This window comes from Myxine glutinosa, chromosome 5 (assembly GCF_964187855.1).
Source record: "Myxine glutinosa chromosome 5, kmMyxGlut1.1, whole genome shotgun sequence".
Classification (NCBI taxonomy): domain Eukaryota; kingdom Metazoa; phylum Chordata; class Myxini; order Myxiniformes; family Myxinidae; genus Myxine; species Myxine glutinosa.
Genome location: NC_136265.1, coordinates 136,035,792 through 136,059,594, shown reverse-complemented (window position 1 = coordinate 136,059,594; position 23,803 = coordinate 136,035,792). Strand labels below are relative to the sequence as shown.

The window sequence follows — 23,803 nt, the reverse complement described above, 5'->3', positions numbered from 1 at the left end:
GGCGCTACTCTCGCGCAGACATGCAATTCATTGCGGACGAAACGGCTCAGCTCTTAAAAGACGGCATCATAGAACCTAGCAGGTTGCCGTGGCGCACCCAGGTCTTGGTGGTGCGCAGCGAGGCCCACCGCAGACGCATGGTAATCGACTATTCCCAAACGATTAACCGCTTTACACAGCTGGATGCCTACCCCCTTCCGGGTATGGACGCGCTGGTGCAACAGGTGTCCCAGTATTCGGTCTATAGCACTCTCGATCTCCGTAGTGCATACCACCAGATCCCTATCTCTAGGGCGGATCGTATCTATACCGCTTTTGAGTCGGGGCAGCGGTTGTACCAATTTACGCGATTGCCTTTTGGGGTAACGAACGGGGTCGCTTGTTTCCAGAGGGCCATGGATGACCTCATTGCGCGGGAGCACTTAACCGATGTTTTCGTCTACCTCGATAATCTTACGGTTTGTGGATATGACCAAGGGCACCATGATGCTAATCTGAAGCGCTTCCTTGAGGTCGCGCAGAGGTATCACTTAACTATGAACGAGGATAAGTGCCAATACTCCCTACGCACGATAGATCTTCTGGGGTACACCGTGACCCATGGCTCTGTCGCTCCGGATAAGGAGCATCTGCGACCTTTGCTTGACATGGCCCCTCCCTGTGATCGGGCGTCCCTGAAGCTCGCCCTCGGGCTATTCGCCCATTACTCCAAATGGGTGCAAAATTTCTCCGCGAAACTTCGCCCCCTCATGGCCTGCGACACCTTCCCACTGAGTCCGGCCGCATTGGCGGCCTTTGAAGGCCTTAAGGCCGACATCGCCCGAGCCGCCGTGGCGACAATCGACGAGAGCGGATCTTTCATCCTCGAAAGTGACGCCTCGGATCAGGCCATCGCGGCGACCCTCTCCTAAGGGGGGCGTCCCGTGGCTTTCTTTTCACGGACTCTTACCACCGCTGAGCGGAGACACTCGTCCGTCGAAAAGGAAGCGTATGCGATCGTCGAGTCTATTCGGCGATGGCGCCCGTACTTACTCGGGCGGTGCTTCCAAATCATCACGGACCAGCAAAGCGTGGCGTTCATGTACGACACCTTACACGCCCAGCGCATTAAGAATGAGAAAATCACTCGCTGGCGTATCGAACTCGCCGACTTCTGTTACACCATCAAATATCGCCCGGGGAAGGATAACCGGGCCGCCGATGCCTTATCACGACCAGCTACATGCGCGGGTATCACCTCTTTGGAGGGCCTACGTGTGCTGCATGCCACTGCGGGCCATCCCGGCGTAACGCGTTTCGCTCATTTTGTGCGGCGTGGCAATCTCCCATACTCGATTGACGATATCCGCCGTATCTGTCGCGACTGCGCTATCTGCGCGGAAATCAAACCGCGTTTCTATAACCCTCCCATGGGGACTCTGGTTAAGGCTACGCGACCGTGGGTACGCTTGGCGATGGATTTCAAGGGCCCATTGCCGGTGTCGAGCGGCTCTCGCTATCTGCTCACTATCGTCGATGAGTACTCGCGATTCCCCTTTGCTTATACGTGCGCGGACATGACTTCTGTAAGCATCGCATCACCGTGGCAGCACTTGTTCTCAATGTTCGGGTACCCGGCCTATGTCCATACCGACCGAGGTGCGGTCTTCTTGTCTCAGGAGGTGCGCGGCTATCTGCTCCAAAATAACATTGCTTCTAGTTACACCACGCCGTACAGACCCCAGGCTAATGGGCAGATCGAACGCTTCAACGGGATTATCTGGAGGGCCGTCATGCTCAACCTCCGGACCCTCGGCCGGGGCCTCGATAAATGGGCTTGGTCGCTACCTGCGGCGTTGAACTCGATCAGGGCTCTCCTGTGTACGGCAACCAACCAAACTCCCCACGAGCGACTTTTCCACCACCCCAGGAGCACGGGGTGTATACGGTCTTTGCCCAGTTGGCTCGCTGGGCCCGGGCCGGCCTACCTTAAACGGGCGGTTCGTGCGAGCAAGTACGACCCCCTAGTGGACAAAGTGCAGATTCTCCAGGCTAATCCTGAGCATGCTCGTGTGATGACGGCTGATGGCCGTGAGACTACTGTCTCCGTCCGTCACCTTACCCCTTGCGGGGTCGCCGACCTGAGTAGGGAATCGGACGGACCGACCGAACCCATCTATGAAACTATGGCCTCTCCCGACGCTCCCATCGCCGAAAGTCTACCGACTCTCCCCTCGCCGGGACTACCTGGGCCTGACGACTTGGAGTTACCCCCTTCGTCACCCGACCCTGATGGCGCCTCCGACGCCGGGGACACAGGGATACGTGATGCCGTACCCGGGGAATTTCGGACGCGTGCTGGCAGAGCAATTCGCCGCCCGGCCCGATACGGTTGGGTCGACTGATGTTCCGCACCCTGTTCGTGCTGACGCTCGCTCGCTTCTAGCCGCACCGCCGTATAATTCTGACGGGGGGGGGAGAATGTAGTGAAATCGTATTCGTACTGAACCCGGGGTGATGCTCGCTGCTCATTGACACCGCTAGGGGCGTGACTATAAGACCCGCTGCTGCGGACGGTGCTCCGAGACTTCTCCTGTGACACGTTACATCTGGTAGACTCGCTAACGGTACGCCAGCATAGAATATTCAGCTTGCTTGCATTGAATGTTATGAATGGTCCCATGTGATGCCACATCGTATACTTATTGCATTTCCTGCATTACAGGATGATGTCATGATCTAAATGGAATTAAACCACAAGTTGGACTAAAGTTGTGTGGACCTCATTGGTTTTCCACAACAATGATTGTCACCGTTATCTATCTATAATTCCAGTAATCTCTGTCTGTACGTTTGTACGTTTGTACGTCTGTACGTCTGTTTGTCTGTGACCGCTGTTTCTCGACAACCACGGGTCCGATATACTTTTAACTTGCCAGGTATATTGCTGGGGACCCGAGGATGTGCCTTTTCAAGGTTTCATATTAATCGGACAATTACTTACTGAGCTATGTCCAAAAAACGATTCAACCAATCAGAGAGCAGCGAACTATCGCGTGTGCCGAACGTGGCGGACACACTCTGCCTCGGATGGCACATTTGAGAGCGTATTCATTTATTTCACGTTTGCAAACTATGTTGGCGTTAAACTATGTTTTAAAACTAATAAAAACGAATTTGCGATTCATTCGCTTTCCTGCGCGTTTGTGCACGCGATGGCGATTTCTTTACCAAACTCCGGAAGCCGTTCGCTTTGGACCAAACCATTTCATGTAAATAGAGGGGGGGGATTGTCACTGTACTCACAAGCCGTTCGCTTTGGACCAAACCATTTCATGTAAATAGAGGGGGGGGATATAATTTTAGATATAGATATAGTACGGGCAATGCCCTAGTATGGCATAATTACAATAATCTGCATCTTCGTGTTGAGAGGAAGGCTGGAAAGGGAAAAGCTGGATTCAGGTGAATAAACTGGCAGCTCTCACCGGATGTGTCGAGAAGATGACGTGGCGATGAGGAACAGGACAACGACCATGAGGATGCCCGTGATTCCCGGTACTGTGTGGACACAGCGTGCCATTAATACTCTCATCGCTCTTTCAGCTCACGTCGCACAAATGATCACCTTTGTGACTTAGTGACTGTGACTTCCTGTGATCCGACACGCTCAGAATAATCAATTGCATGGGGAAGGTTCAACATTGGCTCAGCAGCCCAAGTGATACAAAGGGATCGAATTGTGATGATGCAAAGGGGGTCAAAGGGCAATCAATGTAAGATTTGGATGGTGAGTGAACGACAACACAAAATTATCTCGAAAAATTCGAGCGCGAGTGCAAGTCAGACTAACCGGTTGTTAAGAGAAGTTTCCGTGGGTCCTGTGGAGGTGATACGATACATTATTAGTGACTCGCAGGTAAGTTTGAAGCAGAGAAACAATGAGCAATATTGGTGACGTTGCAACATAAGTGGGATACCTCTTCACTTTCTTATGCAATCAGGAAGTTTAAGTTTGAGCAAGAATTTGTTCAGAGTGCCGGTGATAACTCACCTACTCTTCACGAAGGATGCCGTGGGATCTTTAACATCCACCAACACGACAGGTGCTGGCAGGCTCAATGTTCTTCCGAGAGATGACGCACACGTTGATGTCTCATCCGGCATGCGAACCATCAGAATGACAGTTTATACTTATGACGGGATTTTAATCCAGGATAGACAGCTCAGAGGGGAATGAGCACACCTCTCGGCTATCCTACCTATCGGCGTGACAATCCAAAAAAAAAACCACCAAAAAACAACTATTTCCTCTTCCAGATGGAAAAAGTTTACAAAGTCTCAAGGCACGACAGCCTCAAGGAGCTTTACCTGAACGTTAACTCTTGTAAACGTACAAACAAAACAATCCGTTATAATTCACAAGCAAAACACCTGTATTGTGTCCAAACTACGCTGCACACTTCAGCAACTCGTTTATAAAACAAAGGGTGTGATGCGTCTTACGGAGTCAATTTTCCTCAATAACAAACGTGACCACATAAGACAGGTTTTACTGCTTTCAAATTACAGCTTTGGAATGTTACCTTTGATGAAATATGGCTTTATGCCCTTTTCCCTGCTATTCCTTGGGCTTTTGACAGTCGGAGTTAAACTTGAGATTTGGACAGACTGCAGTGACCTCTAGTGAGCGCAAATGGAGTACCTCCTCAGGTATTTGGCCTTCGGTTTAGTACTAAGTACCTCAAGTGCACTGAAATTTGTTTTCTCGTTACAAACGATGTTATCCGATAAATGTTTTGTTTTTATTGATATTGATCAATAACAACAGCAGGTGTACAGCCAACTTGGAGCAGATGCCTGGTGCTGACGATGTTTAAGATATTATGGGTCCCGAGTGCACCTGTTATGCTGATAATTAACACCAGGTGGGTTGAATCGGCCTATCATCCTTCTGAAGTTGGCAAAATGAATACCACCTCTGGAAAATAAGTCATTGAAGTATCCTGTGGTGGAGTGGTGTATGTGTCGGAATGGTGAACCGTCCAGGATCGTTTCTTTTAGCCAACGAAACTGCCTCGGCAGCGCCTGCCTCGGAAACATGGAGCAGGTGTGCAGCCAACATAGAGAAGGTGTACGTACAGGCAACATGGAGCAGGTGTTACCTAACCCCGAAGGAGGCGCGAGACAATTATTGCAACGCCAATGTCTGGCTGTCTGTCTTTGTATAATCAGTGTCTGTGTCCGTATCTCTACATTTTTGCTTTTAAAATGCTTTTCACTGCAACCACTTGTCTGATCAATGCCAAACTTTAAACATAGGAGGGACTCCCAATGGACAATATTTTATTGATATCTGTGACGTCATCGGTCACATGTGTGGCAGCCATATTGAATTAAAGAAAAAAAAATTGGACATCTTTTTCTCCAAAACCGTTCAACGAAAAGAATCGAGACTTGGCATACTTCAAACTCCCCCATGGAGTATATAGGGTGATAATGATGACGTCATTCGAGCCATAATTTGTTGAATCAAAATCCTTTTACAAAAAATCTGAAAGTTCATATGTCTGATCTATGAGCTGATGTGAGTGAAGAATTAAATTTATGACAACATCAGTCATGTGGTCTGCCAGCCATATTGGATAGAAAATAGACACACATGTTTTTGTCCAACACTGTTTAACAGATCGATGTAAAACCTCATACGTATATGATCAACTAGCCATGGGGAATAGGTCTCTATATAGTTTGAAAAGGTATTTCATATTGCGCAATTTAGCGTTAATGTGCACAAAAGTGATCGTTAAATATCCCAATAATCAATAAAGCAATGGATAATGGCAATGTATGTGACATAATATGGTGCATGGATGATATGGGTATTTGAGCCATAAAAGTAGCGTGTTCATTTCATGATGGTATTTTTGATCAGAATAAACGTGCGAGGCAAGACAATGTGCTCTACGAGGACCATTCCAGTTGCAAATGATGTTGTTCGTGTAGTCATTATAGTTTTATCATCAACAACGTACCTGTCAAATTTCCCACCACTGCAGGTAAAGTACAGTGACAACATCGGACTAAACAACCACGCGTTAGCGAAAAACCAATTCATATTGACCCAGTATCCTGATATCATCAGTTAACGTCGGATAACATCGGATAACATCCTTTTCTGTAAGGTCGGTCTTATGGGACTGCCACTGGTAACATGTAAACCAGTGTTTCCTGCCGCAGGATCGGGTTGTCGGCAATTAAACCAACACCCCACACTGGCTTTGCTAGTGGGGAGAGTGATGGTGACACCCTGCCAGGACCAAAAACAACACCTGACAAGGCCGGATGAGCTCCCATAGGGCGTCAGCGGCCATCCAGTAAGGAGATGGTGTCTCCTAAAAAACATCCATCTGGATTGGACCGGTTCAAGTCGTACAAAAAAAACTTCAAAAAACAATGGTTCAGTACGTGCTGCTTTCTTGCTTGATGTTCAGCATTTAAAAGGATACAGCACGGACAATCCCCATCAGCTGGCATCTATGGAGGAGGAAGTTCCTCCTGAGGAAATGCCCTACTGAGTACAGTGAGTAAAGCGACGTCGCTGATACCGAGTATCCTGTGAAGTGACGGCACTTCCCCCAAATTAATTGGCTGTATTAAGTGTTTGTCTTGTCAGTATGTGTATGTGCTCCATTACGAGCCTTAGACCATGTATATTTTTAAAAAACCAAAACTGAGGCTTACCTCATAGCGGTACCTGGCCAGGTTTATTGTCGGGTGTTCCTCGTCGTAGCGTATGGAGAAGTTCCACGCGTTGACCATGTGAGCAGCACAATGGATACCTGAAAGGAATAAATTTCCATCACGCGAGGCAATTTGGAATCCTCAAAATGAGGAAAAATTCATCACTTTTCCTCTTCCAGGCCAAAGTGGTCCACTTTTGGATGGAACTGGCAAATTTCTGGGATTTTGAGCCATTTTCATTTAGTTTGATGGGGATTCCATTTCCTCATTTACTCCATTTTTTTTAAAATCTCTCAATGATTCCAACTGAATAAATGGCTGAATTTCACCTTGACCATAATGTGGCCCAAAAAGAGCAAAAAAAATTCTCTCAAAGTTGATTATTTGCATGTATTGCTAATATGATCGACTCGAGAGTCACATTGAAAAATGAGATGAAAGTTCAACCTGTAGAGTCTTCTCCTGCTAGCTCTCAGACATAACCAAGCAGTGGTGAAAAACAAATAAATAATGAATAAAAATATGTTCAAGCACGGTACACATCTATTGACCTGTGAAGATCATGATGGCGGAACCACAGGCGATGTGAAACGCTTTGCTTCGGTCCAGCAATCTTCTGGTAGATTTACTTGTCACCTGCCAGGGTGAGCAGTGCCATTGTGATCAAACACTTAGGGATTCCTTCAACATAAATACGTATTCCAGACCTCAACCCTGTAACCACAGTCAGCAGCCACATGTTCAATAATCAAATGAGTCGTTAAGCCGGCCATCCTATCTGCTCATTAGTATCAAAGTTCAATCACCGATGGAGTCAAAAAGCCGGCTGTCCTATCTGCTTATGGATATTAAAGATCAAAGTTCAATCAGGGAAGGAGTCAATAAGGTAGCTGTCCAATCTGATGACGGGTAATAAAGATGCCACGGCATTAACTATAAAAATGGAGGCCATCATTTGTTGGTTGTCGGGCCTGTGAGGTCTAAGGTGCCACCCAAGACCAAAGATATAACGATAACACAGAAGGGCAAAGGTCAGGGAAACCCCACGACTGTAGTTGTGTTGCTCACTATCATACACCACTTTACAGAGAACAAGAATGTGAATCAGTGTGGTCTTGGTGAGCAGGTGCTTACTCGCACGGCGCCACGTAGCGTTGACAGTACTCCGCGAAGGATGGGCAGCAGGATGAGGCTGCAGTTGAGGTTGAGGGCGGCGGCTGACGCTCGACTCACGCACAATCCTAGCTGAGGGGATGGAAGGCCCCAGCTGAGAAACACTCATTTGACCATGATCAATGCGTTTCAGTTGAAACTTGAGTAACCAATGGGACAAATGTCACGTTCTTATCTTTGGACAATGATATTATCCACAATGCTTTTCCTCTTTTCTCTCAGTATTATATCAATACTCCAGGCAAATGTCATCGGATGGACCAAAATAAAGAAAAATAGGGGCAATAGCCCCGGGTGCTCGCCTAGTACAATAAAGCACTATACTATGCCAACTAAAGGTATTTTAAACAGTATCAGATTATTTTAAACCAATTTCAATGGTTGCTAGGTGAGAGTGCAGCATGTAGAATCATACTATTGAAGGAGCTGCGCTCCAACGCGAGTCGAAAGAATTGACGCGACCAAAGACGGAATTCGTCCGAGTTGCTTTATTGAAACAAAACAGCTCAGGAATTCTGACAAGCCCGTTTATCGGGCAGCAATATATATATACACATTTATGCCGGGGCGTTTGCCCGGGAAAACCGAGACTGGGCATGCCCGGGTGTCAAGGGCGAGTCCTGGCAAGTCGAGGCTGGGCGTGCCCGAGCGCTCTGGGCGAGCCCTGGAAAGGCGAGAGCGGGCATGCCCGGACGCTCTGGGCGAGCCCTGGAAAGGCGAGTCTGGACATGCCCGGGCGTCCTGGACGCGGCCTGGCAAGTCGAGGCTGGGCGTGCCCGGGCGCTCTGGGCGAGCCCTGGAAAGGCGAGAGCGGGCATGCCCGGGAAAGACGAGACCGGGCGTGCCCGGGAGGTTCGGGCGTGCCCGGGAACAGCGAGTCCGGGCATGCCCGGGAGAGGTGCGTCTGGGCCCGTCCGGACGAGCCCGGCATGGCGATCGCGCCCTGGCCGCGTCCTGGCAGGTGCAAGGCGATTGTGTACATTCAGCGGGAACCGCTACACTATCATCATAAGACTTTAAACAAACAATAAAATACCGATTTGGGGGTGCAACCCACCCTCCCCCTCGTCTCCCGTAGACCCCAATTTTTCCAAAGCCGTGAACAAACTTCGGTATATCATTCACGGGTGATGGAGGTAATGATCAGGTTTCATCAAAATTGTGTGGGTAGTTTCGGAGAAGAGGGCAAATACCAATTTAGGGGGTCAAACCTGGGCCCACTTTGACCCCCAGTAGACCACCATAGACCCCAATTTATTTTAATGCCGTAAACAAATTTGAGCTGCAACATACGTACCATATTATTTTAGCAAAGTTTGGTCACAATTCCATCAGCAGTTTCGGAGAAGTTGGAAGTGTTTACAGACCGATGACAAGCCATCCCATAAGCCATCCCATAAGCCCCTCGGAAGTACATTCCAGGTGAGGTAAAAATAAAGGCAGAGTATTTTAACTCATTATTAAATACCATCTTTACTCCCGCCAGGAAGTAATGCATTCGATCGTGTCCGTGTGTGCGCGTGTGTGCTCGTGTGTTTGTGAACAAGATATCTGGAAAAGTTCTGAACGGATTTGGATGAAAGTTGGTGGGATGATTGCCCTTGGGATAAGGAAGAATTGATTAGTTTTTGGTGAAGCTCAGGATATTATTCCCGATCCAGGAATTTTTTGAAGGATTGTTTACCATTGGAAGATAGGGCTCATTTTTTTAAACATTATCTTCTATATATTCTATATTTAACATTGTGATATGAAAATAGTTTTCATATTTGTTGTAAATGTAGTTTAAACTCGTGGTTATGCGTTAGTGCGGTGTATTTTGTTAGCAGCGTCGTCTTCAAGGTTCGTTTTTTTTTTGTAATAAAGACATTCTGTCATTTTTAAACCACCAAAGTGTGTACTAGGTTTCCCCGTTTCATAAAATGTATTGTTTGATACGTATAATGCTTTAAAACTGGTTTTTTTGTTTTTTACCTCAGAAGAGATCAACATTGAGCGAATGTCAATCGCGGTGTCAGTATTTGATGAACTTAAAGACTTAGGTGAGTTATAAGTGTGACCAGCATGTGCACGGGATTCTTCCCAGAAGAACGAGTGGTCGCATTAGCTTGTACGACTTAAAATGAGCGAGTTTTGTTTTGACGTTTGGGCCAGTTTTACATGTTGTATCCCTCAGGAATGAAACGAACGTTCTTCTGGCTTACAATTTTATTTGAAGTCACACATGCCTCAAAATACACTCACATATATGGAATTGAACGCTGAATCCGAAAATGCAAGTGAAATTGCCTTGTTGTTTTTTAACATTATCTTCTATATATTCTAAATATATATCTGTGCAGTGTCTGTGTTGTGTTGTGTTGTGTTGTCACTGAACTACTCCCTCAAACTTTTGTGAAATCGTACTATTCCAACTTGACCCACGGCGGGAGTATGCGCTCTACTGAGTGGCGTCCTAGTTCTAATAATGTCTCTGTCTGAAAGCATGTTCAGTGCTGCCACAGCAGTCCAATTGCAATATTACACCAGGGGGTTTGCCTTTACTTTCCCGATGGTAGTCAGGGCAGAATATTGTGATTTTATTGGGGGCGTTTCATGTCCACCATCTAATGCTAACAGACGGGACAACATCCATCCGAAGAATTGTGCAATTTGTGATCCATTACCTTGCCTGCAGAGACCCAATCCGAGAGTCTCCAGTGAGGTCGAGAATCTAACCCAGACTAGACAACGAGGGCAAGTGCGCCATCTCTGCATTATCCTGTCAGGTGTAATATACGTACAACAGATGGCTGGCCGTTTGTCCGTCAGCAGTTACACCGACTGATTGGTGTGAGGCTCGGGCAATGTGATTGACTCCTGGCAAGATTGAATTATGTATCGTATACTGGTAGGCTTATTAAAAGCAGATTCCATATTTCACAATTGGATCTCATGGCTTAAATGACCATGTTGAAATATAGAGTGAAATCGGAACAAAATTAGGGGGGGGGGGGGGGGGCGGGCGAAATAAATAATAATCGATTAAAAAAATTAAATAATAGCCTCTGCGAGACATGAGGTAAAATGGCTCCAAAATGCATTTTTTCACTCTTTTAAAAGGTAATTATTATATGTCTGATTTTAATTTACACCATCCAGGGGCATCGGGACGATATTTTTGGATTCGGATTCTACTTTTATTATACATTTTTAACGTAGAGTAATACATACCGGTACAACATGGAATCACAGTTTGATTATTAACATTGCGTTAAGGTATGACATAGACAGGATGACCACAGACAGGTATGCACACTCTCCTCTAGGCTGTCTAGCCTGGGTTTGAATCCCGACCCAGCTATAAACTATTGTCCTGGTGTTTCACAGACTGGGTAAATCATCAATGTGTGTTGTCCCTCAAATGGATGTTAAACCTGGTTTCCCGTCTACCGATATTAGTTGATGGACGTTAAAGATCCCCACGGTGTCCTTCATGAAGAGTGGGCAAACTATTGCCGGCACCCTGAACAAATTACAAAATCCTGCCCAAACTACTGCTGGGAAGGCAATGGCAAACCACCCAGTATAACCCTTGCTCAGGAAGCTGCTTCGGTGGCACAGATGCTCTGTAATGAGTATAGTACATCAGATATCAAATAAAAGTGACAAATAAACAGCGAAAGCAAAAAAGAAAACGGAAAAGTAAATTAAAGTTGTTTAAAAAAGGATAGAACACGGACATGTGGAGGACGGTAGGAGGTGGGGGAGAGGAGAGTAGAGGAGGGAGCGGGATGTGAGAGGAGGGATAGGGAAGTGAGGAAGAGACGGAGTGGAGAAGACAAGGGAGTGAGGGACACAGGGGAGGAGCAGAGAGGGAAGTGAGTGACGGAGGGAGAGGGGAGTGGTGGTGAGAGGGAAGTGAGGAAGGACAGGGGAGTGGAGGGTAAGGTGGGGGAAGAGGGGAGGGACAGAGGAATTGGGGACAGGGGAATGTGGTGGAGAAGGTGAGGGCGAGAGGGGAGGGGGATACTGCTGTGAGCTTTTCCTGTCACTTGGGATGGGTACTCTTCCTAGTACCCAATAAGCAAAGCCAAAGCTGAGTTGAAGTCAAAACAAGAGAGAAAAGAGCTGAACCAAAAGATGTTCCTATTAAACAAATTGACGCACGTGGGAGGGAATGTTCGTCTGCGGAGAAAATCTAAACATTGATCAAAATAGAGTGCAAGCAATACAAAATGTGTCACAACTCAGTCCCCAAGGCATCCCACAACCACCATTACCTTTTCAGATTAATATTTTAAAAAAACCAAGGATGGTTTATACATTTGAAATCATCAATATATGTTGCTGGAGGCCGTCAGCGTATTCACAACAAAAAACAAGACAAATAATGAGGGGTCAAATGACGAGGTGAAAAAGGGAGAGAGAGGGGGATAGAAAGAGAGGAATAGAGGTAAAACGGCAACAAAGGATCAACTACAAAGGCACTCGGTAGACAGCATACCTCCGCTAGGCTGATTAGTACATTTTGTATTCCACCGATAGGCCGGATCTGGATTCGGACCTGAACCAAAATCTAAATCGGCTCGTTCTTGTTGTCGAACCAGCTCATTCCTCAAGTTTTCATAACGCGTCCACTACGTTTTGAGATATCATACAATATATCGTTTTTGGCCCCACGACTCAATGGCGAATAATTTATTAGAGAAAATTAAAAAATTGTCATATCCAGATTCAGATTCAGATCTTCACCAAAATTGAATCAATTAATCCTCGTCACACACCCAACCTCTCCACCAAATTTCAACCGAATCCGTCCACAATTATTTGGACATATCCTGCACAGGGAATGTTCGTCTGCGTTCGTCTCTGGCCATTCTCAGAGAGCCTCCTCAACATCAACGAGTCTGGCATCTCACTCAGGCCAACTGGCACGGTCTTCAAGCAGCCATAAATCATCTGGAATGGTCTCAAATCTCTACTGCCTCTGACATCAACTCATCCTGGAAATTCTTCCAAAGTAAACTGCTCTCTCTCTCTCTCTCTCTCTCATGCACAGATTTATCCCATCTCGTCTTCAGTCGTCATACCCTTCCTCCCGTCCATGGTACACGGAATCTTGTGGTGAGGCAGTTGCCTTGAAACAACTTGCTTTCGCCTCCTGGAAGGCAAATCCAATGGAAGGCAATCTCATTTCCTTTCACAAAGCCCAGAACAAGTGTATCTACCCTCAGGAGAGCCAGGAAACAATATCTCTACTCTCAAGACTGACCTCTCAAACCTGTCTCCCTCTTCCAAATCCTGGTGGTGCCTTGTCAAATCTGCTTCTGGTGTTTGTTCCCCCTCCATCCTCTCCCTTACCTCAAACGGCTACACAGCTGACTCCACACATGAAAAAGCTGAATGCCTCAACTCTGCGTTTGCCTCAAAATCTTGTGTTCCAAACCAGTCTCTCTCTGTACCCACTGTACCCAGTCATAGCCAGCTGCACCTGGACTCTATGTCCTTCTCTCCTGACAAGGTGGAGAAGTTTCTGTCAATCCTCGACTCCGATTCTGCAACTGGACCAGACGAAATCAGCCCACGGATCCTAAAATCCTGCTCTGCCGCTCTTTAACACCCTCTCTCTGTTCGCTTCACCTTATGTTTTGCTCAAAGTCATCTGCTTCAGCTTGGAAATCAGCCAACATTACCGCTTTACACAAAAAAGGTGCAAAAACAGATCCTTGCAACTACAGACCAATCAGCCTGCTCCCAAATATCAGCAAAGTCATGGATTCCATCATTGCTTCAGATATCAAATCCTTCCTCTTCTCCAATGGCTTGATCTCTGATCTTCAATTTGGATTCAGACCAGGGCACTCTACTGTGGACATGCTGCTTCTGCTCTCAATAATGGATGGAGGTCCTCAATGTCAAACAGGAAATTAGAGCCGTCTCCCTTGACATATCACGTGCCTTCTATACGGTCTGGCACCCCGCTCTACTCACAAACCTCTCCTCCGATGGTATCCATGGAAATCTCCATGCATGGCTTGCGGACTTCCTCTCTGGTCGTAGTCAATGTGTGGCCCTGAATGGATTTCTCTCATCTCCCCTTCCTGTTCAGGCTGGAGTTCTCCAAGGCAGTGTTCTGGGCCCTGTGCTTTTTCTGGTCTTCATCAATATCTCCCGCGATCAATGATCTTTCCGACTCTGGAAAATCCTCTTTCTCTTTGCTGATGACTCCACTCTGTCGCTCCATACCTCATCCTTCATATCGGCAGTCTGCAGCCTTCTCACTCTCTGCAGACCTGGACAAAATCACAGACTGGTCAAACAAGTGGAACATGTCTTTCAATCCTGACTAATTTCACACTCTCACTACGTCTCTTCGAAAAGACCATCTGGACAACACTCCCATCTACTTTCTCAAAAATCCTCTCCAAGAAGTTCTGTCACTCAATCTCTTGGGTCTCACGATCTGCCATGATCTTTCCTAGGAAAAACACATTTCCAAGCTGGCCTCCAAAGCCAGTCGCCTCCTGGGCATTCTCCGACGTGTGTAGTCCTTCCTTGGCACACCCAAGCTCCTCACCACATACAAGGCTTTCATCCGCAGCTCAATGGAATACTGCTCTCCCCTCTGGGCTGGTGCTCCTGCTTCACACCTAGCTCGGCTTCACGCTGTTGAACCCAATGCTTTCAGCATCATTGGAATCTCCCGCGATGAAGCCGATTCTGAGGGCCTTTCACTCACCGCAGGCAGGTTGGTGGTCTTCCTCCCTCACTCTCTTCAATCCCACTCATCCATCCAGGTCTTTAAAACAGCTGTTCACCACCATCTCTTATCTTCCCCCATCCAAAACCTTGATCTTTTCTACCCCTGTTAATTCACCCCAGATCCACTTTTCTGAAATAACAACTTCTTTCCTGGAAGTCCTAGCAGTGTCCTTGTGTTTGTTAAATCTCCCACCCCCCACCAACCTTCCCACACCTCCTCCCCCCCAAGCCTTCTACCTCCCACAGATCTCCCGATGTCCCTGCTCTCAAATGTTGTACTTGTGTGCTTCCCCCTCTCTCCCAATCTTGTCTCCTGCTCCCTTTATGTCGTCTTATGTGTTCATTTGTTTTTTTTGTCATTAATGTTAGCTCTTGCACGAGCCTCAATCTTCTATACAAAAAAAAAAAAAAAAAAAAACCCCCCACAAACATACAGACAAACAGACAAAGGTGAAAACATAACGTCCTTCCACCTTCAGTGGTGGATGTCATAAATTAGGTTATGGGGTTAAAACAAAAAACCGAGAGTGGTGAAAAACAGTAAAAATGGTTCCAGACAAATGTTATGAGTGGACCAAAAGCCTCTGGAGGGAAGGCCTTGACTGGATGAAACGAAGAAAAATACGGAGGTGTTCGAACTACGAAATGCACGTAAAGGAGTTCGCCGATAAAATAAAAGTGTCTGCTACCGTTTATCATTACGAGGGGTGGGATTCAAGAAGTGATGGATGAGATTGGAAGGGATTGAGGGATGAGTGAGGGGTGAAGGGCTGTTAGGGTGAATAAATCTAATTACAATGCAAAGATCATGCATTTGATTCAGGCAGGGACTGTTGCGCCCAGCCTGCTCGGACTGGGACATGGAGGAATAATCGGTTTAACACGACAACTGCCAAATTAACTTTCTCCCCGGAGGCATCAACCCAAGTCAGCCATGTTTGCGATACCCTCCCCACACTTAATGAGGAACGCAGTGAGGGCAAATCAAATTGAAGCATTTGTCGGGCCAAGCGCAGCTTGCTCCCTATGGCTGTGTTCTCACGTGATGAAAATAAAGCTTCTACAAAGAAACTCCTCTTCAATCCCCATGGCAATGTCGAGGTCCTCAGCAAAACTGTGCTGCTGTCAGCGAGTCGTGTACGATCTGCTATCTCACTCCCCCTCCATCACCATCAGGAAAAAGCCATATAGAAAATAAGCCTATTGCTTTGTGTACATGTTAACACACCGACAGCAACTGCTTCAGAACATTATTGTAATGAAGGTTGTTGTATCTTAATGCAATTACTTGCAACATTGATGATGATGACGAAGATGAATGAGATTCATCAGCAACTTGCAATTACCGGGCTCGGTGGCATTGTCGTTAGAGCGTCTGCTCCGAGTCTGGGAGGCCGGCGGTTAGATTCTGACCCCAATCAACTCATTACAACAAAGACTTTTAAAATGGTACTTCCTGCTTCTTTGCTTGAGGCTCAGCATTTAGAGGATAGAGCACAGACAAACACCGTGGCTTTTGAAGCCATTTTGATGTGATGCCAGCAGGAGATGATGCATCATGAATCAAGCTGGCTGTCCAAAAGAGAACATCAAAGCTTTGCAAAGGAAGTGAATTTGAACCAGCAAGTTTAAATCTAATTTGAAATCTGCATTTTGAGAGTTAAGTGAAAAGATTACTTGTGGATCAGTTACCTGTTTGGTGTTCACATCCAAGCACTGAGCACATAATGCTGGAAACCCAGGTTCTAATCCAAGAAATTTGTTCATCATCTCCTAACATGCTTGTAATTCCTTTGATTTTATGTGCATGGTTCTCCCCGAGCCTTAGAATCCATGATAATCGAAAAGAAATAATAGAAAATGCACACCAAAAGGTATGGTCCCAAAAACGGCCTTTTTGTATGCATTTACTCCCTGTTCCATTAAAATCCTCATGTAAAGTATCATATCACTACATATGGCACAGTCATAATACAAAGTACTAAATATATATATATATACACACACATACATGAGCAATGATCTGCACTTTGTAAATGGCGAAGAAAGCCTTTGTGCGGATAGGGGGGCGATGGAAACCATGCCAGAGACGGTGATAAATTGCCTGTGTGTGTTGTGTGGGAAACCTGGCACATGAGGCCTAAAAACGGAGTTTGTGGGTGGCAGCCAACAATGAGCAAAAAAAAAAAAAAAAAAAAAAAATTGCACGACATTGTGAGGTGTGTGGAAGCTGCACAGAGTGAGAGTGAGAGGGTGTGATGAGAATGACGTTGTGGACATTTGAATCAGCCAGACTAAAATAGACTTCAGAAAGCATGGTGAACGTCAACAACAAACGATTAGCTGACTTTGTATTTAACAAGTATATTGGAGGAACAGGGAGAGCAGATCAAACGGAAGGGTAATAAATAAATATTCAATTCCCTTTCTGGACAGTTCTACCACTGAGATTCTCCTAGCAAACGAAATGAAAATTAAATAAATAACCGAGAACACTGGCGACATTCCAAAGGTCCAGAGAGATACATCCTTCTGCTATCAAAAGCTTCCGGATGTCAGGGCTCGGAAACAAATCGTTTTACACCACCGGTCAAAAGTTTTAGAACACCTCACTTTTTCCAGTTTTTATTGAAATTTACGCAGTTTAATGTCTCAATGTACTCTGAAATTAAGCAAAGAACAAATAAACAATTGGAGATTAAAAAGAAATCATAGAATCATTTTCTTTAACAAAATTTAACTTAAATTTTTGACTCGGCAAAGTAGCCACCTTTTGCAGATATAACCGCCGAACACACTCGTGGCATTCTTTCTGCAATGGAAATCAAATATTGTTCGGGAAGTTCTTCCCCCTCACCTTTGCAGAAGTTCCTACAAATGTGTTGCACTTGTCGGTTGCTTTGCTTTCACCCTTCTGTCCAGTTTATCCCAAACCAGCTCGATGGGGTTTAAGTCTGGAGACTGTGCTGGCCATTCCATGATTTGAAGCCTACCGTCTTGTTCTTTTCCTCGAAGGTAGTTTTGACATAGCCTGGAGGTGTGTTTAGGGTCATTATCTTGCTGTAGGATGAACCCCTGACCAACTAGGCATATACCAGAGGGTATTGCATGGCGCTGCAAAATGCTGTGGTAGCCCTTTTGGTTCAGGGTGCCAGTCACTCTGTGCAAGTCGCTGACTCTGGATCCAGCAAAAGAGCCCCAGACCATCACGCTTCCTCCTCCATGTTTGACAGTTGGTGTCACGCACCGAGGAACCATCCTTTCGCCTACTCGACGGCGTACAAAAACCCTGCGTGATGAACCAAAGATTTCAAATTTTGATTCATCGGTCCATAAGACATTCTTCCAGTGTTCAATAGTCCACTGGCGGTGCTTCATGGCCCAGGCAAGCCTCTTTTTCTTATTTTGCCATCTTAGCAATGGCTTTCTTATTGCCACTCGACCTGTCAAACCTGCAGCTCGAAGTCTTCTCTTCACAGTTGAAACTGAGAATTGTTTACTTCGACCAGTGTTGAGCTGTGCTTGAAGCTGTTGTCCTGTGAGCCGCCTATCACGCAAGCTGTTGACTCTCAGAAACTTGTCTTCTGATTCTGTTGTGGCTTTTGGTCTGCCAGACCTCTTCCTATCAGAGTTTCCTCCAGTTTCCAATATACTACTTCCTGCAGTGCCATATTGTCCAAATAATGCTTCAGAGGGTGTAATAACAGTCTGTTCCAATACTGCTTTTATACAGACAGGGGGTTTGTAATCAAGTAATCAGCAGAGGTTGGGACACCTGTAGGATTTGTTTGCATCAACTTTCAAGGCTTAATTTACTTGCATTGCTGCAGAACAGCTGTAAGTTGTTAACCCATTACCTGTCCGCTGAAGAAGGCCTTTTTTTTTTCTACAATATAACTGTGCAATTTACATTATTTTCCCGTTTTTGCTGACCTAAACTTTTTTTTTAACCTCGAGTAGTTTACTGCTTACCTTTGTACCATTTCAGGTTATTCACGGGACTTGAATTGCTTAAATTTCAATAAAAACTGGAGAAATTGAGGTGTTCTAAAACTTTTGACCGGTAGTGTATCTCTGCAGTGAATTTATAGGACTTGATAGTATGCGTACTATCTGAGGGAGTTTTACTTCACAGTCCCAGGTTATCGAGTCACCTGCACTGTGATTAGAAGATCCCATCTGTCGGCCGCCGTTATGTCCATCCAATTGCAGCCTAGCTCGGATGGCCTAGCTCGGCCTAGCAGGACACTACAGGCATCATATTAGAGTGTACACATGGTCCAGGTATATAAAGGTTGCAGATGCCGTGTGGAGAGCACATGTGGAAAACATCCAAAATTTCCACCACGGTGAGCATATTCTTTCTTTCCTTTTCTTTTTTATGTGGAAGGCTCCAGGCACAGACTATGTCGTCCTCGTCGAGGCCCGGCCTAAATAGAGCTGCATTGATAGAAAAGTAAAGAATGAGAGAATCGTCTAAGAGTTTTTGAGAAAGCAGAGAATCTGCTTTTTGAAAAGGGGAAGATCATAAGTGTTTGGAAAGACATGTGAAGGTAAAGAGTTCCAGAGTTTGGCAGTGGAGGGGAAGAAACAAACATCATAACGGCCCACCCTTGAGTTGCCAATGGCCACACAATAATCATGAGATGTAGTGGCTTGTCGAGTAATCCGTGGTCTCGCTAATGGCGGAGGTATACAGGCAGCAAGTTCTTGGGAGCAAAAACCGAAGTAATATCTGTAGAAAAGAGAAAGAGCCAACTTTGCAACGTAATTTGAGTGGGTCAAGTTTTGAGGTCAGATTGGGAGAGTTGATGAGTCGAATTACTTTTAATTCAATTCTGTCCAGTAAGTTTGTGGAGCTAGAACCTCCCCAGATGTGAGAGCAGTACTCGATACAAGGACGAACCAATCCTTTATATAGTGGAAGCAACTGTTGAGAGGAGAAGAATCTTCGACATCTGAACAGGACTCCCAGTTTCTTCGAGGCAGATTTAGCTATTTGTGTAATGTGTGGATTCCAGGATAGATTTGAAGTTAGGGTAATACCTAGTAGGTTTATTGTATCACATGGTGTCATTGTGGAGCTTTCAAAGGAGATTGGAGCGTTGAGAGGAGTTTTAGAGAGATATGGGAAGAAATTGAGTTTTAGAAGCATTAAACTTAACCTGGTTACATTTGCCCCACTGGGAAATCTTGTCCAAATCCGAATTTAAAGAGGTGGTTGTAATAAAACGAGATGCAGATCGATTGAGGAAAGATGGGGCAGATGGGAAAAACATGGAGGAATGCAACGTTGAGTCATCAGCATATGAGTGCATTTGGTTATTTGTAGAAGAAAGAAGGTCATTGATAAAAAGAAGGAAGAGTGTTGGAGACAGAACAGAACCCTGAGGAACACCACTGTTGATAGGGAAGGAGGGAGATGTTGAGCCATGGACAATTACAGAGATAGAGCGGTCAGAGAGAAAGCTCGATATGAGAGAGCAGAGTGAAGGAGGAAAGCCAAAAGAGGGAAGCTTGGATATCAGACCCTGATGCAAAACTCTGTCAAAGGCTTTTGAGATATCAAGGCCTACAACAAAGGATTCCCCAAAGTCTCTAAGAGAAGAGGCCCAGACATTTGTAATGTAAGAAAGGATATCACCGGTAGATCTTGCCTTGCGAAAGCCATATTGATGGTCAGATAGAAGACTGTGGGAATAGACCTATAACATGTGCACTCAGTTACGAGGGAATACGACATCACGGGCTTGAGGATTATCAAATTCAACTTCCGTCCCCAAGTCAGCATCTCAAAGCTCTGCTCGAGACTCAAAAGAAGAACTCAATCCTGATGAGCATCGGAGGCGAATCTCAAGCAGCAGATGGAATCTGCATTTTACGACACGTCACCCCCTCAATGATGGACTGCATTGAACAAGGAAGACATTGCTTTTGGTCATGTGATCAGAGGTATTCCAACTACATTAAGCAGTAGACCCACTTAAGGTGTTGAATTAGGCCATCAAAACTGGACACCAAGGTCCAAACGTGCAGGAAAAGATAACATGCAAAATGGGACAATATAAATATCAGCACCATAAAAGTTGTATTACAAGGGTAATTTATTAGTCTATGGATCAGTTATCCGAAAATGTGAGACTGCCGCTTAATGAGAAGGTTTAGCAGTACTTTGGTTTTGAATTCGTCCCGATTGTGCATGCACAGAGTGAGATTATTTTTTTTATTTCTCCTCTGTCTGTTTGGCAGTCAAAAAAAATAGAAAAAAAATTTCAAAACAGGAAACACATTTTGAGGACGTCATAAAGGACACAAACAACAGGCACAAAGTACTAATGTAAGATGTTAAATAAGGTGGTGTAAAAGACGCTGCATCAACGGTGGTTAACTTTTTCTATGACTTTTAAAATCGTTATTTTATTTCAAATTAACTTTATACTTGAACACCGTAGAACACAATTCGTCTTTTTGGCAATTTAAAAATCCTTTCATTTAACAGTACTTGGTACATATTACGGCATTTTACGTTATCATAACCAATCAAATTTTCCGCTCATAGACCCCGACGATATCCTCGTTTGTCAAGACAGCGCAGGGTAATGCGTTCTATGAACTCTCTCGTTCTCTAGTATATTTATGATTCACAGAAGCAATTTTATGATAGCTGCAAAGTTGCATCACCAGGGTACATCGACCTCATCCGATTTGATCATTAATACACGTGCTAAGTTTGAAACATGACAAACTTTCAGAAAAACAGCTTTTATTTGTGTGCACTATTTTAATAGCTTATCCACTGCGCAGGTGGAGACGGGGTTTTGCAATTGTGTGTGTGTGTGTGTGTGTGTGTGTGTGTGTGTGTGTGTGTGTGTGTGTGTGTGTGTGTGTGTGTGTGTGTGTGTGTGTGTGTGTGTGTGTGTGTGTGTGTGTGTGTGTGTGTGTGTGTGTGTGTGTGTGTGATAACTTTTTTATGCCTCCGTTGACGAAGTCGCCGTAGGCATTATGTTTTCAGGTTGTCCGTCCATCCGTCCATCATAGGTTTTCGTTACCGCGATAACTTGAGAACGGCTGAACGGATCTTAGTCAAAACTTGGTGCATGTATGTATAAAATGAGCTAAAGATGAACCGATTCGATTTTGAGGTCACGAGGTCAAATGCCAAAGGTCAGAGGTCATGTTAGGTAAAAATCCTGTTACCACGATAACTTGTGAACCAGTGATGGTATTCTGACCAAATTCGGTACACTTATGTAGAATGATGTAAAGATGAAGTGATTAGATTTTGGCTTCAAGAGGTCAAAGGTCAAAGTCTGTAATATGTCTATAAATTGAGAACGGCTGAAGTTATCGAATTCAAACTTGGTAAAGGTATGTATAATGATGTAAAGAATAACTGATTAGACTTTGGGGTTAAAGGTCAAAATTTGTAATAGGTCTATAACTTGAGAACGGCTAAAGGGATCAAATTCAAACTTGGTACAGATATGTATAATGCTGCAGAGATTAAATATAATAAATATTATAAATATAAATATATAATGCTGAGCTATTGTCAATTTTTCACCAAAGCTTTATTATGATAGTACAGAGAAGGCAAAGTAATAATTTTGTCAAAAGGTTAAAGGTCAGCATCAACTAAAATAATCAATTTTCATCCAATTGATCTGAAATTTGAATTTACCATTTGAGTTTTGTCATCAAATTCTCAACAAAGCTATAGTATGAGAATATGGAGAAGAAAAATAATTTGGTAAAAAGGTCAAAGGTCAGCATCACATAATATCATCAATTTTCATCCGATTAACCTGAAATTTACAGAATTTGCATTTTGAGTCACAGAATTGGTTTACCAATCAAAATCTAGAAGCTGATTATTAGCCCCCGTTGGACTTAGTCAGAAATGGGGGCTCAGGGATTGGGTCTTGTTGGGTCTGTTGGATTGGGTCTGTCCATCCGCAACGATATCTTAGAGAGGTATGGACCAATTTTGTTCATACTTGGCACAAAGACAATACATGATGGTGTGTGAACATATGAACATCATTTTGTTTTGTGCTGAAATCAAGGATAGCCGACTGGCACCCATTTTAGCTGTAAAAAACCCGATATTGACCACATCCTCAACCATTGCTCGGATGTGCATTTACCGATTTTGTTTATACGTTGTGCACAGATAACGAACGATGGCTTACATACGCACGTCATTTTCTTTCGAGATAAGATCCAAGATGGCCGCATGGCAGCCATTTTGTTATTGAATGTGTCCCCAACTATTCATCGAGCATGCATGGACCGATTTTGTTCAAATTTGGCACAATCACAGTATTTGACGGTATATCTGTGCACCTCACTTTATTTTGTGATCTGATCAAAGATGGCTGACTGGTAGATTGGCGGCCATTTTAGTTTAAAAAAAAAAAAAAAGGATATTGAACACGTCCTCAACTATTTCTCCGACATGCATTTACCCATCTTCTTCAAACTTGGCACACAGAAAACGAATGAGTTACATATGCACGTCCTTTTTTTCGACTTAGAGCCAAGATGGCCAACTGAGAGCCATTTTGTTACTTAAACGTGTCCCCAACCATTTCTCGACATGCATGGACTAATTTTGATGAAACTTAGCACAAAGACAATACATGAGAGTAATGCATATGCAGAAGATTTTGTTTTGTAATCTGACCAAAGATGGCCGACTGATGGCTTTCAACTCCGTACAGCAAAATCACTGAAACCTAAACTGGGGCTATGACATTTTATGTCTTTTTCTTCTTTTTTAAGATTTAAAGCACAAATGTCAACGCTGCATAAAATCATAAATTTTCATTTCATTTTTTAAAAAACTGTTTTCGTTATTTTGAGCATATGGAAGAAGAAGAAAACATGTGAATACAAACGGTTGCAGACGGTCTTGGCATTTTCAGATGCTTTCTAGTATTTAAACTAGAATGGCACTCGGTAGAGCACATACTTCCACCAGGATGAATAGTTTTTGTTTTGTATCCCACTAATAGGCTGGATCTGCATCCAGACCTTAACCAAATAGTAATCAACTTGTTCTCGTCACCGACCAAACTCATCCACCAAGTTTTGTCATAATCTGTCCACATATTCTTGCAATATCATGCTATATATCGTTTTTGTCCCATCTCTCAATGGC

At 44.6% G+C, this 23,803-nt stretch overlaps 1 protein-coding gene across 1 annotated transcript in view; it reads right to left on the bottom strand.

Moving 5' to 3' along the window:
• NOX4 (NADPH oxidase 4) overlaps positions 1–23,803 on the bottom strand; it is a 67,251-nt gene that overhangs the window by 29,868 nt on the left and 13,580 nt on the right. Inside the window, exons 3-7 of the mRNA XM_068116113.2 lie at positions 7,858–7,968; positions 7,275–7,359; positions 6,724–6,821; positions 3,833–3,860; positions 3,468–3,540 (exon numbers count right to left, since the gene is read on the bottom strand). Of these exons, the coding sequence (XP_067972214.2) occupies positions 3,468–3,540; positions 3,833–3,860; positions 6,724–6,821; positions 7,275–7,359; positions 7,858–7,968 (395 nt within the window). The remainder of the gene's footprint in view (positions 1–3,467; positions 3,541–3,832; positions 3,861–6,723; positions 6,822–7,274; positions 7,360–7,857; positions 7,969–23,803) is intronic.